General features: G+C 38.0%; 1 protein-coding gene across 3 annotated transcripts; it reads right to left on the minus strand.

The window, feature by feature from the left end:
* Positions 1–292: 292 nt before the first annotated feature.
* On the minus strand, positions 293–17,393 carry KATNBL1 (katanin regulatory subunit B1 like 1). 3 transcript variants are annotated; one of them, XM_035328189.1, is made up of 11 exons: positions 17,278–17,351; positions 15,594–15,766; positions 10,128–10,255; positions 8,512–8,552; positions 7,881–8,160; positions 6,244–6,362; positions 6,015–6,065; positions 5,845–5,934; positions 5,237–5,326; positions 4,719–4,812; positions 293–2,878 (listed from the first exon to the last, which is right to left on the minus strand). In XM_035328189.1, exons 3-11 carry the CDS (start codon positions 10,239–10,241, stop codon positions 2,846–2,848), a joined length of 912 nt encoding a protein of 303 aa, XP_035184080.1. In that variant the 5' UTR covers positions 10,242–10,255; positions 15,594–15,766; positions 17,278–17,351; the 3' UTR covers positions 293–2,845. The 3 variants fall into 3 exon arrangements, with proteins under 3 accessions (XP_035184080.1, XP_035184081.1, XP_035184082.1); XM_035328190.1 differs by lacking the exon at positions 15,594–15,766 and having other exon boundaries at positions 17,278–17,393; XM_035328191.1 differs by lacking the exons at positions 15,594–15,766; positions 17,278–17,351 and adding an exon at positions 9,589–9,635 and having other exon boundaries at positions 10,128–10,256.
* Positions 17,394–17,452: the final 59 nt, after the last annotated feature.

Raw genomic sequence — 17,452 nt, forward strand, 5'->3', positions numbered from 1 at the left:
AGTGGTATAACATGGAGAACAGCTTTGAGAACAGCTTTGCAGTGGCATCTTTCATCCTCAAGTACCCTTGTGCTCTGTATCACAAGAACAAACAGGATAAAGGATTGATTCTGCCTGGTTCTTTCACACATCCTAGAAAAAGCAGTTTCACAAAGTATTACTGCAGACAATAATAAAGATTAGCATATAGGCACATGAGCGTAAACTTAAAAATCATTCTTGGATTCACTGAGATAACTACATGGATTTCACAGAACTACAAAGGTTTTTTTTTTTTTTTTTTTTTACTCACATCACCTTTGAGCAGACATTATACATATACGTTCTATTACAGAAAAACTGATTTGTAGCTAGTTGAGAACTGAAGAGCATACAAGCTGAACCTGAATTTCAACCTGAATAGCTAAATGAGTTACTTAAAAACATGACAAAAATCACTCAGTAATGGACAGTAGCCAGAGTTCTGTTGATAACAACATCAATGAATCGTGTTCTTATAGTCTAGCAGTTGCCTGAAAACGGTAAAAAAATCATTTTAAATAAGGCACAAATACTAACAACTTAATGTTTAATACTGTATTATTGATGCTGTCAAAATACAACTTTTGACAGTTAAAAATAATGCATTCTTTTATTACATAAATATCAATAATGATTCTTAAGACAATCTTACCTTGCCATCAGAATAAAAGCACCATCCACAGTTAGAAAAAGTAGAAACCATGGCTGTATGCAGAATTCAGTATCAGCCCATATGTTCATATTTATAGTTCAGCAAGAGTTTTTGAATAGTAGAATATTTCGTTTTATTACAGCAATTATTTATTGTATTATCTGGAAGACATGGCCATGAATTTCTTCACCTTGCCTATAAAAACTACGAGACATTAAAATCCAAGTTTCCACCACCTTTATGGTATGCTTATTGAGGAATAATCTAAGAGCTTCAGCCATTACATCCCAAATTCTGAAATCAGCCCTTGTTACTTTTATATTTAAGTGTTCCACTATCCATTACCATATTGTAATTCCTTTATATTTTTTTTACTTTACAGAAAAAATATTTTGAGAAGCATTAGGTATTATCTCAAACTCTTTGGAGTGTGAAATACCTCTCAGTAATGTATAATTCTAGCAAAAAGAGTCATGCTACTCATATCTCAAGAGAGTGTCCCACTAAATTATCAGTTTTGGGATGTCCCAAATATTCTTCCCTGTAGCTGACTGCCCTGGAAAGCATAGAACCTTTGGTTATTTAAAGAATATTCAAATAACCAAAAAGTACCAAGTTCTGATGACAGATTTCTAATTGGCCTTCAGAAGTTAGCAATAATGACATGTAAATTACGTACAAACTATAAAATGAAGCAACAGTAGACCTAAAGCTGTTGACCACTACTTAAGTTCAAAACTCATCAGTTTCACCTGTAGAGTAAAAACCACTTGAGGCTGTCAAAAGTCTTTCTCCTGCCTAGCACTTCAATAAAAGTGCATATGCTTGATGTTAGGCATGAAAATAACCCTAAGCACTTTGTTTCCCCATAGAAAGTAATTTGGTGATGCACGTGTATTATTAAGTGAACAGCTGGCACTTCATATGATTTAATTAGAAAAGCATGCTTCCTCATCACAAAAAAAAGCAGTAGCAAGCCTAAAAACACAACTCCCTCAGAGCTATTCATCTCTAGCTTTTAAATTAAAATAGCACAGGATGGCAATAGGAGAGGAACAGTTTATAGTTGTATTTTCAATGTTTGTTATTTTCAGTTTAAAGTAGTTTGAATTTATCATGAGTAAACCTGGTTATTGTTGAATTTTGCAAGGTTCTGTCAATTTCTTAAAGGAGGTAGTATATATAAAGGGTATAACTTGAATAACATGGCCTCTTCTGGCTGTAAACATTTTACGAACAATAGATATAACTACAATAAAAGGTACTGTGGAAGAAATTGTTCTAGAAATTATTTTTATGAACTTGAAAAGAAAAGATACATTTAATATATTTACTTATTTGCATGTAGTTTAAATGATACAGAACAAGATTACTGTGTTAGAAATCCACATACAATATAAAAACATTTGTTAGACAAATTCACCATTCTGCTCACATTTGTAATAACTGTTTATCCAAGCTTAACTTCAGGTATTTATATTATTTCATACATGAATTTTTGTCAATGTGCAATGTTTCATAAACAACTACACAATGTGAAACCCTGATTTTTGTAGTAGTTTTTCAACACAATCTGAACGTAATAGCTATTTGCAACTTAACACATTGGCTTTTTGAAACACTAGTAATTAAGGCATCTTTGCTGTATAGTTTCTCAATAGTGCAAACAAAAAGTCTTTAATTTTGATTAAAACAGAAGAAATTCAATATTTCAAAGTTTTCTTTAACATAAATGGAAGATAGTTGTGCATTTTGGAGTTCTTGTGAAAAACACTTAAAAGCTCTTAATGCTGATTACTCTTGTTGGTTCATTATAACTGGTTCTGCTGTCTCGTCTTCATGATGGTGTAATTCAACTTTTTATGCGACGTTGTAGTAAAACAGTAGCATTTAAATGAATACCTAGTAACTGAACGAATCCCAAATGCAGCAAAGGCATACAGTTTTCATAGTGCACTTTCACCTCACTGAAGTAAAAGTTGCTCCTACTAGACATTTTTCCACTTCAATGTGAAGTAGATTGTTAGGATTTTGTTAGTGGTTTCATTAAACAGCTTGACAGTTCAGTTCTCTTCCGCCAATATTTCTCAAAAGGCTTTCAGAAATAGTACGTATTTCAGGGATATTTTAGGGGATTGTTTCACCACATAAGCACGCCATTTCTCAATCATGTCAGTGTAGTTGTAATAAATAAGCATTTACATCCTAGAAGAAAAAAAAAAAGAGTGTTTGTCACATTGCTGAAGGCTGTAACATCAACTGTATGTTTGAAGCTGGGCTATCAATCAGGACCATCTTGACATCAGGAAGAGGTTCTTCACCAAGAGGGTGGTCGCACACTAGAACAGGCTCCCCAGTGAAGTAGTCACTACACCAAGCCTGTCTGAATTTAAGAAGCATTTGGACTGTGCACTTAGTCACATGGTCTGAATGCTTGGGTAGACCTGTCTGGTGCCAGGACTTGGACTTGATGATCCTTATGGGTCCCTTCCAATTTGGGATATTCTATGGTTCTATGACCATAATACAATAAAATTATGTTACAATAAAATTATGTTTAAGCCAAATTTCAGAACTGGTTATCCACAAATTCAGGATTATTTTTAATTCATGCTTTTAAGAACACTCCTTTATGCTAAAAAGCCTACAAGCACAGTGGAATTAGTTTCCAAAGCCATCAACTTAATTTTTCTTCTGCTCTCTGCATGCATACCAATTGCAGGAAAGAAAGCCATAATCATTTACTGAGATTGTGTGTACGAACTGTGTTTATATATGTATACAAACTGTGTTTATTAAGTGTTACATCTTCCCCTCACCCCCTCCTCCAACATTCTTCTACTATTCTTTTTGCTCCCTACTTGTTCAGGTAGGTGGCCTTGGTCACATTCTATCCTGGTATACCTTGAAGAGCAGGTAAATGAACAGGAAGGGTACCTGAATCTTAGAGAAACAAACTGGTACTTGCTGTAACTATGTTGACCTACCAGATGAACGGGGCAATCTATAATAAAAACTCTAATTGCTCTACCAATTGTGAGTTAGAACTCTTTTCTTCTGCATTACATCTGCAACTCTGCAAGGAGTTTGCAACTATCCTTGTAGAGGTGTCAAAATTACAGGTCACAGAGGCACAGTAGTCCCAGGACAAGAAATAACTTATTTGCTTGATAAAATCAAGTAACAAATTCTATACCAGTGGAACTGTAGATTCCACAAAGCTCCTGCAGATACAGCAAAGCAGGCAATCTCTATGTTATTTTCAAGTTTACTCTAATCCGAGCTCCCATGGCTGCTTTATGTCCTGGCTCATTCCATACCTTTATTAGGTCATGCCAGGGAGATGGAGGTTTCCTCACTCAGTGTAACCTTTAGTGCCCAGCCTCAGAAAGCTATCTTTAGACAGATGAGTGCCATGACCAGCAGGTCATGCATTTATCAGACACCCTTAAGCACAGCATTAAAGCACAGCATTAAGCACAGTGTGATGAAAACAGGCAGAAGGGGGTTCACTTCAGATGGAGCCACTCTTCTGCTCCCCACAAAGTCACCATTTTCTAAGCACTAGGCCAGCAAAAACTTTAGAATTTAGCACGTTGTCACTTGCCCCAGCTACCTGACACACAAATGCAAACACTGCTGGGCTCAGATTCTCTATGTTGCATCACCCTTACACAATTGGTACAGCAGATTTTAGAGAAAACATCTGTCCTTCCACAGTCTACCTACTCATCTGAACTATTTTCTACACTATTTCAAAATCTTACTACTATTAACCATTTTATTAAGGAGATAGTTTCTCTATAAAGGAAAAAAGTGATAAAAAAATCACTGTTAGCATTCTAAACCACACAATTATCATCATGGGGCATTCACTCCGGATTTCCGCAAAAACTGGGCAATATACTTGAGCATTAGTGAAAAATATTCTAGCAGTAAGTCTATTTCTGTCCTTCAATAGTTTAAAGTAAATAACATCCAAAGAGAGGAATACTGCAAATGATGTAACTATATTGATTACTAAACACAACTGGAACTGGATTACCTTAGCTATATTACCAGTATATCCTGGAACCAGAGTAAGATGATTCTCTTGTTCCCATAATCCACTTAACAGTTCTTTTAAAATATGAATATTTCTGAAAAATAACAGATAACAGTTTGTAAAACATATGCTTCAGCAGACTTGATTGTACATATAATATACATATATATATGTATACATATGTACATGTATATAGACTTAACATTGCCACAAAGCTGGATCATTTTTTTTATTTCTATAGCATTTATATTACTCATGATATGATTATTCCATATTTGTTAGAACACCAGTTAAAAATTAAAAAAACAAAAACAGGACAACCCTTAAAGTAAGTTTCCAAACACCATCTGTGGCTTGAGAACTGAAGAACTAACTTTAAGTGCTTTTAAGCTTTTACTTGATAATACTTAGGAGTATCATTTTCTGTAGATAAGTTTGATTAGTAGGAATACACCTCAGTACAAATTGATATGAACAAGCTGCAGAAATATTTAAATATTTTCAAATACTATACTCACCTATCATCTGCCCTCTCTGCATGTGAAGATAGTTCTGACCACCATCTTTTAATGACAGCCTGAAGCCAGTTTAAACCAACTATCACATATCTGTAAGAACATGTATTACACAATTTAAATACCCACAGTTCAGATAATGCATTAATACAAATAGGAAAGCAACACATTTTCTATTCTGGAAGAAAAATCTAGATTAATTCTCAGTTTTACACACCTGCCTACGTTTTCATTTTCAAAGTAGTAAACAGAAGCTCTTGTAAGAAGCAGAGATGCTTTGGATTTTTTGCCTTAAAGCTTTCAGGATTTTGTATTATAGAACATGCTAAAACCTCAGTGCCATTCTGCTTTACTATTTAAGATGAATAAATCTTCATGAGGGCAAAGCTAGTTCACCCTTATCCTTAACCTTGCATCAGAGTTTTTGCACCACTGAATATTTTAAAGGAGAAATGACGGTTCCCAGCAACCTTCTTTAAGTAGGTGCTTCCCAAAGAAGGCAGGGCTGGGGTGAGGGAAGAAAAGTCCAGGGACTAAACACCTTTAAATGCAAGAGAACTGAATGTCCAGGAAAGAATAATATTTAAAAAGTATCTGAAACTGATACTTACTCCTCGTATTTGCTTTTAAGTAGTGATTTCACTAAAGGCAAAAGATCTACACAGCAGCCAATTGAAATATATGGTTTTTCTTCCTGTAAACTTAAAAAACAAGATGTTTCAGAAGTGCCAGAACTTCAGTGAAGATACAGTAGATTCTCAACCCCCACTTTTGTTTGTACCTGTTCGTAAGCACGGGAAGGCAGTCTACTACTACTCCAAGATCCTGTATCCTAGGAACATTGAGGATAAACAAGTGTTACTAGTAGAACATAATTCAACTTACGTTTCCATTATGATTTAACACATAATTATAGCAAAGTTACAAGATTTAAGGAAACCCTAAAAAACTGAAACATGTTTGGGACAGCTACTGCTTTAAGAATATAAAGTAAGAGATTCTCAATTTACCTCACTAGGTAGGCTACCAGTTCACTTATACTTCTCCTTCTCCAAAAGGTTAAAGCTACATTCAGCCTCAGATTCCTGCTGAAAAGAACTTGAGCCATAGTTTCATGGTCCTGAGAAACCTGTATGTTTTTAAGAACACAGAAGTTTACTGCAAGTTAAATGCCAGTAACGACACAATAAGCTGCTCTAATATGGTAACGTAGTATGTGAAAATATACTTTTCTACCTGTATGAGTGGTTTTAGAAATCTACTTAACAATGGTCTTAAAATGAAAGTTTCGCTTAGAAGGGAGCATAGATTAAGACTACTTTACTCAAAAGCTGCAAGAATAAGGTCTGTAAACACCTAAAGAGAGGTATCTAACAGTTACAAAGAGCACTCAAGTATAAACCTATAGCTCTCACCAACTTTGGGAAGCGTCTACTTACCTGACTATTAATTTTGAGAACTTTATCAATTTAGTTTGGAACAATAAATGTAATTACCAAAGGTTCACTTCTGAAAATGCTTGTTCTCAAACTGAAGTTTAAATACCTTATTAAATTATATCTTGGATTGGAATGAACACTGCACTGCCACCCACATCTCTCAAATCCAGTTAAACAGTCATCTATGGCCAGTGCTCTGGTTCTTAACATTTCTCAAAAGAATCTTGCCTCTGTTTTCATTTGTCAACCACCTTTCTCTGAAGTTGAGAGACATATTTTACAGGTGTACCACTCAGTGCTTAAGGACTGGCTGGATGATCACATTCAAAGAGTTTCAGTCAATGTCTGGGTGGAAACCAATAAAAAGTGCTGTTTCTCAGGGGTCAGTACTGGGACCAGCACTATTTAACATCTTTGTCAGTGGCATGGACAGTGAAAGTGAGAGCACCCTCAGCAAGTCTGTCGATAACACCAAGCCGCATGGTGCTGTCTACACACTGGAGGGAAGGGATGCCATCCAGAGAGACCCTCACAAGCTTAAGAGGTGGGCCCGTGCAAACCTCATTAAGTTCAACAAGGCCAAGTGCAAGGTCCTGCATCTATGTTGGGGCAAACCCAAACAGGAATACAGGCCAGGTGACGAGTGGATTGAGCACAGCCTCGCAGAAAAGGACTTGGGGGAGCTGGTGGCAGCCCTGTCACAAAACACATTATTTCATTTCAGAATTTGACCTTCTGGCCAGTTTCACAAACTCTGAAAGCATTTATGGAGCTTGCTTCAGTAATCTCACCATGAATGAACACTCTTATACAATAACTTAAATTACTTTCATGTACATCAAGCCGACACTGCTATTGGAAGTGGTCCCATCCTACCTCACCAGGTTATCCCCATCCATACATCAACACTTTCATGCTTCCATAAACATGTACCTGGCAATGCATTATACCAACCATGAAACCTAACCCGGTCAAAAGAGAATTTTTCCTTTGGTGCTGGTATAATTTTAATCCAGACTATGCTGTCAGATCTAAATTCCCAGGCTGACAAAGTGGCAGAACAACTACTGTTGGCAACTGAATCACAGTAAACAGACTAATAAAGGCTGCAAATCACAAGCCCTGAGCTAGTTTGTATGTTAAAAAACTTAATCTATTCAAAATCTTCCACAGCTAACTACACTGAAACCACCACAAATTCAACTTACCTCTGAAAAAAATCCACTATATTTGGATGAGGGGCCTTCTGTTTGAGATGAGCCAGAGTCACTAGAATTCAGCAAGTGTGTACGACTGTCGTGCAGTTTTGCTGGCAGATTCCCTGCACAAGCCAGTTCATTTTCTTTATTTGCCATGTCACAGCCCCTTGATTTAGGGAACTGTTTCTTTTTATAACAAGGCTTTGGAGTATAACAACAAACTTTTCTTTTACAATATACTACTTTGAAGAGAGACAGGGGACTGGTCACTGTTTTTCCAACTGTTATTCTACAAAAATAAAGCAGTATTTTAGTAAAGGGCACTCTAAACTTAATTCAACGCTTTAAGTTAAAATATATCATTATGAATTCAACAGTAAACTTGCAGGTTATTGTTTTACCCTCAGTATATAACTTCATGACATTTATTTTATCAGAAATGAGAGCTACCTCCAATATTGTTTTCCTGCTTTTTTAAATGGAAAGGACTCATTGTTATGGAAGTAGACACAAAAAAACAAGTACAGTGAGTAAAATTAAGATCTTCCATTGTGTCTGACTGGGTGTTGCAATGAATTTAAACTGGTTCTTCCTCCCTCTCTCCTGAAACTCAGACTCTTATACAGCAAGGCCCTCCTACCTGTTTGTGTATGAAGCCAGCTGTTTTGGAGATTTCTTACCCTGTGAGAAAGCGAATAGGGAAGAACAAACTATTACTAAAGAGACAAAAAAATTCCACAGTTCATGTAAAGAAAGAGTCCTGGTTTATCACGAACTGGACTAAGTTTACCACAGATCCCCTCCCACTCACTCCTCCTATTCTGCAACTGAAGCACAGCTATATTAGCATTCCTGTAGCTGTCAAGTATTTCACAGTTACATATAGATGGACTAGCTCTGCCACAGCTGTCCTTGGAACATCACAGTTACTGACAGGCTTGTGGAATCTCTGGCACGAGGTAGGATTGTGACATCAGAGATAGATTCTTTACTTACAAGCAAACTAAAAACTGTGCCTAATGTAAAAAGCCTTCTGAAATTTGATGTCAAAACTGCATTTCCCATCTCTCATACACACTTAAATGTATAGTGCCAATAATATAGGCTGGCAGATGCTAGGAAAGATAACAGCAGAAGAACACTCCTCCTCCAAAGCACAACAAAAATCAAGACCAACGTAGACAGCACCATCTTGATTATCCTGAATTCGTTCATATAAAACAGATAAGCACCCTGATAACAATTAGGCTGTGTAGGATAGAAATATCCTAAATGAATAACACAATTCATTCAAGGTTGTGCCATAGGTATTCACAAAACCTTTGAAAATTAAGCAACAATTCAAAGATGAATTTCTAAAGGTTTTTTTCTTTACAGTAATCTTCATTAAATGAAGCTTTAAAACATTGAAGATGAGTTGAATTGTGACATTCTGGTCCAATTAAAAAAAAACAATTTGTGTACTAATTGAAAAACATTAAGATGTTAAAGTATTTTCATATAAACAGGTACTACAATTACAAACCGCAAGCATTTAAACTTGAAAATGTGTACCGCTGATGACATTTAAGTTGTGCACAATTGCAAAACACTGCCAAAACAATGACTGCCTTGGTAAATGATAAAACCATGTGGATTTCAGTACATTGTCTCAATACATCCACAGACGATACTGGCATCTTTATCACTGTTTCAAGTGATCTAACAGTAAACTTACCTCCCTACTACTTCCTCTGTACTCCATCAGCCTGCATTAGCAGATTTCTTCAGCAAGTAACAAAGGTAAGAAGTTATGAGAAAGTGTTGTGGCTTGCAAAAAATCCAGTAAAAGTACCTGTGTTATTAGACAATGTGGTAGATGGAGCCATATAACAACAGAATGGCAGGTCCACTTCAATACAGTGATTTCACCTACCCCATCTGTCTCTTTTGCCATGTAAGCTTTTAGCAAGAGAACACTTTGATAATAGAATTCCTCCTCTGAAACAGTTACTGGCTAGATTGTGGAAAAGAAGGCATGAGCAGAACAACATCAGTACCTACTCCTCATACAGACAATGATACGTATCTGTGCAATCACTGCATGTGTTAAAATGCATATTTTTCATAACATAATCGATGTTCAAGCTCAAGTTCTACTGCGCATGCAAACTTGGAACAGGAGCACTACATTTCCAGTTTTAGACTGCTCAGAGCTATGGACTTCTATTTGAACATTTACTTCCGTTTCAACAGAGGACATGATAAAAACCTTACCTCCTTCATGATCTTTCTAGTGGAAGAAGAAATTCTTTTTCTGGGGAGATCAACGAGACAACCTTCGATATGCAATACTTTCTGTTTTCTAACATTGTGGGCTTCAGAGGCCATAATCTCTCAAATCCCTATTTTCAAGGGAAAGATCATCTTTAGTCATATTTTGTGAAACTTTCTTCAAATGCAGCTAGCAAAACCAGTTAAAACAGTTCAACTATTTGCAAGATATACCATAATAGAAATAAACAAAGACATTACTGTTTAGCAAATGTTAGCTGGAGGCCTTTATAATTATTAACATGCTGATAATCACTCCAAAATTCTCACTTAGTTTTCCTCAAAAAGGAAGCAACTCCCCTCTCCTCCATGCCCAAGAAACAGACCAGCTGTTTCCAGACCAGCTCATACCTGCACTGTGAGGTGCCACACAGACAAGAAAGAATTAAAGCAAAGAGTAAGACAAATTATTTGAGACACCTTCCTGCTAATCTACTTCATCTACCACCTGAAGAAAAATAGTAGGTCAAAGTGAAAAAAGATAACTAAATAAAAATCTTTGTTTTTCAGGAATAAGATTCACCAGAATAACAAAAGGTTTAAAAACATTAAAAAATGAAGTGAAAGATCTCTCCTTAACTTGTTGGCAATTTCCCCCCAACTTTTCCTCAGCATATAACCTGACTACTGCTTGTAGTAAAGTCTTTGTACCACAATTAACCAGTAAGAAAGTGTCCGAAGTACTTGTTCTGAAATATGCAAAGATTTCTATAAGAACCAAGCACAGTATTGAGACAGACCAACAAAATCCAAAACAAGTATGTACAACTAAGGGATACAGAAAACCCTTTGTTTGAGATTGGCTTCACAAACTACGCTTACTCTAATTTTTTCCACCCTTAAACGGCAAAGCTCTGGTCCCAACATTAGCACCTCAATTTCTCCCCCCCACCCTTAATACCAACAGATCTACCCCTTCTCTCCCATTTAGTAGATTTATCCCATATTAAGAGCTTCACTGAGCACTGAAAAAGATAGCAAACAGCTGCTTAGTCAGAGAAGATCTTTCAATGCTGTAGCCAAAAGCCATCAAATAAAACAAAGAGGTGGCAGGTTCAAAACAAAGTAGGTGGTGTGCATCTTCACAAAATTACATCATAGGATACTGTGTAAGCTTAGCAAAATATTAAAATTATTTTCTTTGACACCGTTTTCTTCAGAACAAGATCAATATCCAAGAATCTCATTTGATCTCTCTCAAAAAAGAGAGAAGATACACTGACGGAAATCCTTACCCTATAAGAAAGAAACACAGCCTTCAAACTAACAACTTTGGCAAGCCCCAGCATTATTTAGGCAAGACATTTAACAGTTGGCTGTCCATACTTCTACAGATACCAGGTTAGGTAAGTCTAGTTCATTAACTCGACACTTTTGTTGCAGGACAACTTGCACCAACCAGAGCTAAATCCCATAGAATCAACCTGTCAGATGCTGCAAGTTCCATAACCTTGGTTCCCAGAGAACCGTTTCTCGTACTGTCCCTGTGACACAATGACAGCTTACAGCCCTTTGTGCACAACATTGAGATTATTTATTAAACAGGCAAGTAAGAAGTCAAACTACCCTCATCCTTCATGCAAAGCAGTGAGCAAGAATCTGATTCCTTATGTATAAAACAGCACTGTTAAACTGGAATACATTTCACTTAAGAGTGAATAATAATGTAAGGGAAGAAAGAAACATCTAGCAAGTAAATTTGAAAAAAAAAAAAAAAACACACAAGAAATCAGTATATCAGGTTCAATATTTGTGTAATTTTCTTAAGCTTTTTAGAGTCAAAATACCTGAACTGGAAAGAAGAAATTTTCGTACATATGAATGTGCCCAAAAGAGGAAAGTAAAGAGGATTACACACTGACAAATTTGATGTAAGAACATAATGCCCTCTAGCTTCCCAGCTGAAGCAGGAAAAGAAAACTATCAATTCTTTCTTCAGAGGCCAGGAACAGAGACTCCAAAAGGCCAACAGATTATCTTATATAAAAGAGAACCTGGTGAAGTGAAGCAAATCCCTTACCTTTGTGCTCAGTGTCCTACCATTTTGAGAGGTTTCCATAGTTTAACATTTTTTGTGAGGGTCTCTAAAGATGCAGAAACAGCAGTAAGCATAAGCAAAACAAACACTGTAATCTCCCCAAAACTAGACGGTACTCATCCAAAAGTTGTAAGAACTCAGTAAGAAATTGCCATGTTATTAACCAAGGTACAGAACCTCTTCCTTAAGAGCTGCCAGCACACCTACAGAAATTGCAGGTGGAAAACAGTCAGTATTTAAAGATGGCCCCAAGGAAGATCCAGACTGACATCCCTGTTGTGCAAATTGGCAAACAATGCAATTAAGAATAGAATTAGTAGATACAAATAATATATTGGGAAAGTCAACCTGGCTGCCGAAGGCACGTCTTGCCTTGAAAAATTAATGGAATTCTCTGAGATTGTGAAGTTGTACAAATATGGATAAAGGAGATCTAAATGACAGATTGCACCCGAGTTTCTGAAAAGCTTCCAGAAGTTACTTACTCATTTAAGTCTTTCAAGGAAGCTAAGCAACCAAGTGATATGAGGGAAAGTTTTTGCACGAAGAAATAGCTAAGAAAATGGTCTAAGCAGTTCCTATAGTGAAGATCATAACTGGAATCCCACAGAAAGACAACTGTGCTGTTTAATGCTGTTCGATATGTTCATAAATTGCATCACAAAGGGGATGATATGGTCAGTCTTAATTTAAGTTACACCAGACTCTAAAGATGAAGACTAACTAAAGAATTAAAGGACTGTGATGAACAATAACCAGAAGCAATGATTATAGATGAATGTAGAAGAAAGCACGCATGTCTGCAGGCATGAGGAAATTCTGGGTTCATACACAATTACACGCTCCAAGCTAATAACCACCACCCACAATAATATCGTAATATAACAATTTACTTTAGATCATTTGGATTGCTCAGTACTCCATATGGATCAATAAATAGGAAAAAAAGAAGACAGCACTGTTGTGACAGCGTGTAGAACTAATTTGTGCCCGTATTTCAAATATGGAGTGCAGGTTTAGTCTCCTTCCCCTCAAAACAAAAAGAAACAAAATACCTCATCTCAAATAACTTGTGATGAAAATAAAAAAAGGACTTAAATGTGATTAAAAAACAATATGGAATACTTTCCATACAACGAGAAACTGAATAGACCAAGGCTTTTCAGTCTGGAAAGGAGGTTACTTATAGCAAAGAGGGGAAATAAAGGGCTATACAATGAATAGCTTGGAAAAGCTGCATAGAGATAGTTCTCCACCTTGCCCAATATAGGAATTAAAGGGGTTAAATAAGCTAGCCGAATATAGACTCTTTGATTCAAAATGAACAAAAAAAGGTGGCTCTTTGTGCATATAATAAAGTTGAAGTTGCCATAGGATGTTGTGAACCTAGATGTTTACATAGGTCTCAGGGCAGTCTGCAAAGTCAAAAAATACACTGAAAATGATTAAATGCAGAAACAATCTAGGTAGCCAAGAGCAGGAAACAAACAGAAGAATCTGGTTTGTTCAAACCTAATACTGCTATAATGAACTTAGTCCATGTCAAGAAGCCTGCTTCCAAAGGTTTAGAAACACGCAACAAAATGCTCATTGTTCAGCAATTAAAAACATATGTCCTAGAGAATGAAAGGTACTTTACAGGTCTCTGCAGAACCTGAATTTCTTATCTGATAAGAGATATTCTCTAGGAATAGTTAGACACTACCACCCACTGCTATGAGATATACGTGGAGAGTTTTTAAACTGGCACTAGCTATCATTTTATACCAGATCAAATAGCTTATACCTTAACGTCACAAATTTGATGATTCCCTTATGATGAAAACAGCTAGCAGAATTTGTTTCAAACAGTCCTTTATCATCTCATTACAGCCAATGAGACTCCTTTGCTTTATATAATTTTAAAAATAAACTAAGGATAGAGCAAAAGTCTTCTGAGCTCAGTCTTAGCCCTTTGTCAGGCAATCTTAAACCTTGTTGTAAATTGTGACAGACTGCAAATCTGAGCAAGAGATGCACAAGTTTAATGTACTCCAATTTTCTCCCTTACATAGGTTGAAATCTGCTTAGAGAAGTCACCCTTCCTTATCTCTCTTTCACTCTCCTCATTTTTCAGGAAACAGAAAGGCTGAAGTAACAGCAACCATATATCCTGGTAAATCAGATTATTCATACGCAGTCACAGATATTACCTTGACAAAGTTTTCCTGATAACTCTAATACTATTATTAAAAAAAAAAACAAACACTGATCTCTCCCAGATGCAATACACCTTTAAAGTTATACCAGAGGCGGGCAAAGAAAGAACACTGAATGGCTTTCAAAGACAGCACTAAATGGCTTTAAAGCACGTAACTGTCAAAGGCAAGTATTAACAAATGCTGCCACTCCCTCCCATCGTCCTGTGTTTTGGGCATGGCCCCCAGAAAGGGACAAACTTTTCTTCACATGTTATGTAATCTTCCTATGTATTAACATAACATTAATTTCTTACAGAACAGACTCAAGTACTTTGCATGACAGCAAAGTAAATGTAAAATAGTTATATTTAAGTCATCTGCAATACCCTTTAAAAGAAACATTCCTTCTGTTCTACTCTTTGCCCAAATTCTTGTTTCTTTTTCCTGTAGCATTCCATATATATATAAGCCATCACAGATGTTCTTGTGATTCTCCTCCACCCCCACATTATACCAAGTGCACATTCTCAAGGATGACAACATTGATCTTTATTCAATGCAGCTGAAAAAGTTAATTAATTGTTACTCCCCAAGGAGGGGAGTTCATGCTTTGAAGGCATTCAAAACTGGCATACATCAGGGAACCAGTAAAGGACAACTAATTTTACTCATCATTGTCATATTTAAAAAGCTTATGAAAAATCTCCAAGAATGTTTTTTCCAGATTTACTTCCAAAAGGGTAATTCATCTAGAAAAATAAGTTAGCACAATCTTAAAATGCAGAAGATATTGTTACCTTGGCATGATTTCCTTTAAGTCTGACTGACAAATGTTACAGACTCCATCTGTTTCAATTTTAGATGGTTTCTACATCATTTGAATATGGAATAGCTTTTTTTTCTTTAAATTTTATTTTTTTACATTTATGCCCTGGCAGTTCACTAGGTGTTACTTACTAAATTATCTTAAAAAAAAGTGGAATTCAAGGTTTGATGGAAAACATTAACACCATGTTTTTGTGCAACACTACAGGTCAGCATGACACATATTTTAGCCAGCAATACCTGTTAGGCCTTTTTTCAAGTTTACAGTTTCATGTGGACAAAAATAATACGAATTAAATTTAGAGTTAAGACAAATACTACAAAAGTAGCGAGTTAACTTCTTGAGCTCAGTTTCTTATTACTTACACATCGAATTTGTATGGGGCCTGCTGGCCCAAGCAGTCATAATGAACCTCGGAAAGTGACCACACATCAGAGTTCGGTCAAGTTTACAGAGGATGAATCCAGGTGAGGGTTAAGTGCTCCTCGCACAGCCTGATAACTCAAACTTATTTAGTTCTTGGACAAAATGTTTACATCTGGAAGTAAAATTTACAAGTATGTTAAACTGCCACGAAGTAACACAATTTTTAAAAGTACTAAAATGTTGAAAAGTAGTCCTTCACTAACAAAAATATTTTTTTTACCTGTTGATTTTCATTTATTAACGCCCCAGGAAACAAAGCTTGGAAAATTTCTATCGCTACCGCTATCTGAGAGTTGTTATATAGGAAATAACGTTCTAACACATTGGAGCTCCCCCATTAATACTGTGAATAAGCTTTAAGAAACTACTCAAAATTTAAATACTGCAAGATTTTTTCCCTACTCACCGCTCAACCCAAACAGCTTCAAGAAATCCGTAACAAGAACTCCAAATTCAAAGAAAGATGCATTGGAGAAGCCCTCCCCCTGCAAGCTTAACGGTGGCACAGGTACCTCCCTCATCCCCACGCCGCCTGTGACCGCACTTCATAGCAGGTGAGCGCATGACTTTTGCGCTACCCCAAAATACACATCCTGCTATTAGTGAGCGTCGGCTGTTGACAGTTTATGGATACAGTACATCCATACGCTCCTGTAATGCTATACACAGGAATGTAAATGAATATACTGTTATAAAAATAAAGCTATTAAGGTATCTTTAAAATATTATTATGTTCTCAGCTATAAAGTTCAGGATTTGGAACCAATGGTGGCTTGAATGCAATGAAATAATACTACAAACATTTGAGTCAAAATTGTATGCAGGAATAATAAAGTAAAACAGTTTTAGAACAATTCATTGTTTCCACCGGGCAAGGCCAGAAAGCCACCGACCTGCCATCTGTTCTGCTTTCATTCTATGGAGCAGGGCTAAGTAACTTTTTTGTCCTTCCCTGTCTGCAGGCACATAATGGAAAGAGCAAAAAAACAGGGGAAGGGGCCAGGCAGCACTCCCATCCCGAGCAGAGAGCTGCTCTGGAGCGAAATGACTTCGCCTGGCCCCCATGCAAGGCGTGTTACGAGAACGAACACACACAGTTACGGAACTGCCTCACAGGCTCCGTCTCCCTGGCAGATTTCACCCTCCAGGGTTTCTTTGTTAGCTTTACATTCAACAGCACGCCAAGCTATCCCAGCACGGCAGTAGAGGAGCTGAAGTCCTTTTAACAGAGCAATTAGCAGAGGATCTTCAAGCAGCCAAGGATCTTCCCTTCCCCTCTCCCCACGGAAGGAGGCAGGTCACGCCCAGGCGGCGCGGCTCCCCGGGCAGGCCTCACGCCCAGCTCGCCCCGCTCCCGGCAGCAGCCCCGCCGCCCCTGCCTGCCTCTCCCTGCCTCTCCTTCCCACCGCGGGCTGGCGCCGGCCTCCCGCACAGCGCGGAGCCGACCCGCACCCGCGGCCCGGAGCCCCCAGGGACCCCGCGGCGGAACCGGGCAGGGGCAGCCCCGCTCCCCGCAGGGCCTCGCCGCGGCCCCTCCCCACCTCCGTTCCCACTCCAGGCCGAGAAGGGACCTCCGCCCGTAGCCAGCCCCGTCCCCGTCCCCGGGCGGCGCCCGGCACTCACCCGCCGCTCATGGTACCGGGCCGGGCCGCGCCGGAGGAGGAGCCGCGGCAGCCTAGGGCCGGGGCGCAGCGCCCGGAGCCTGCGCCATTCAAACGGCGCCGCGCTGCATGCTGGGCCGCGCCCCGCCCGCCGCCCCGCGCCGCGCCGCCGCGCCGCGCCCTCTGCCGGCCGCTCC

This window comes from Oxyura jamaicensis, chromosome 5, assembly GCF_011077185.1.
Source record: "Oxyura jamaicensis isolate SHBP4307 breed ruddy duck chromosome 5, BPBGC_Ojam_1.0, whole genome shotgun sequence".
Lineage (NCBI taxonomy): Eukaryota > Metazoa > Chordata > Aves > Anseriformes > Anatidae > Oxyura > Oxyura jamaicensis.

Coding starts and splice junctions, on each gene's coding strand:
- KATNBL1 (XM_035328190.1), bottom strand. CDS start 10,241: ATGGCCTCTGAAGCCCACAATGTTAGAAAACAGAAAGTATTGCATATC. Junction 6,363..7,880: donor ATAGTGGATTTTTTTCAGAG/GTAAGTTGAATT, acceptor AAAAACATACAG/GTTTCTCAGGACCATGAAAC. Junction 4,813..5,236: donor GCAGAGAGGGCAGATGATAG/GTGAGTATAGTA, acceptor GTTATTTTTCAG/AAATATTCATATTTTAAAAG.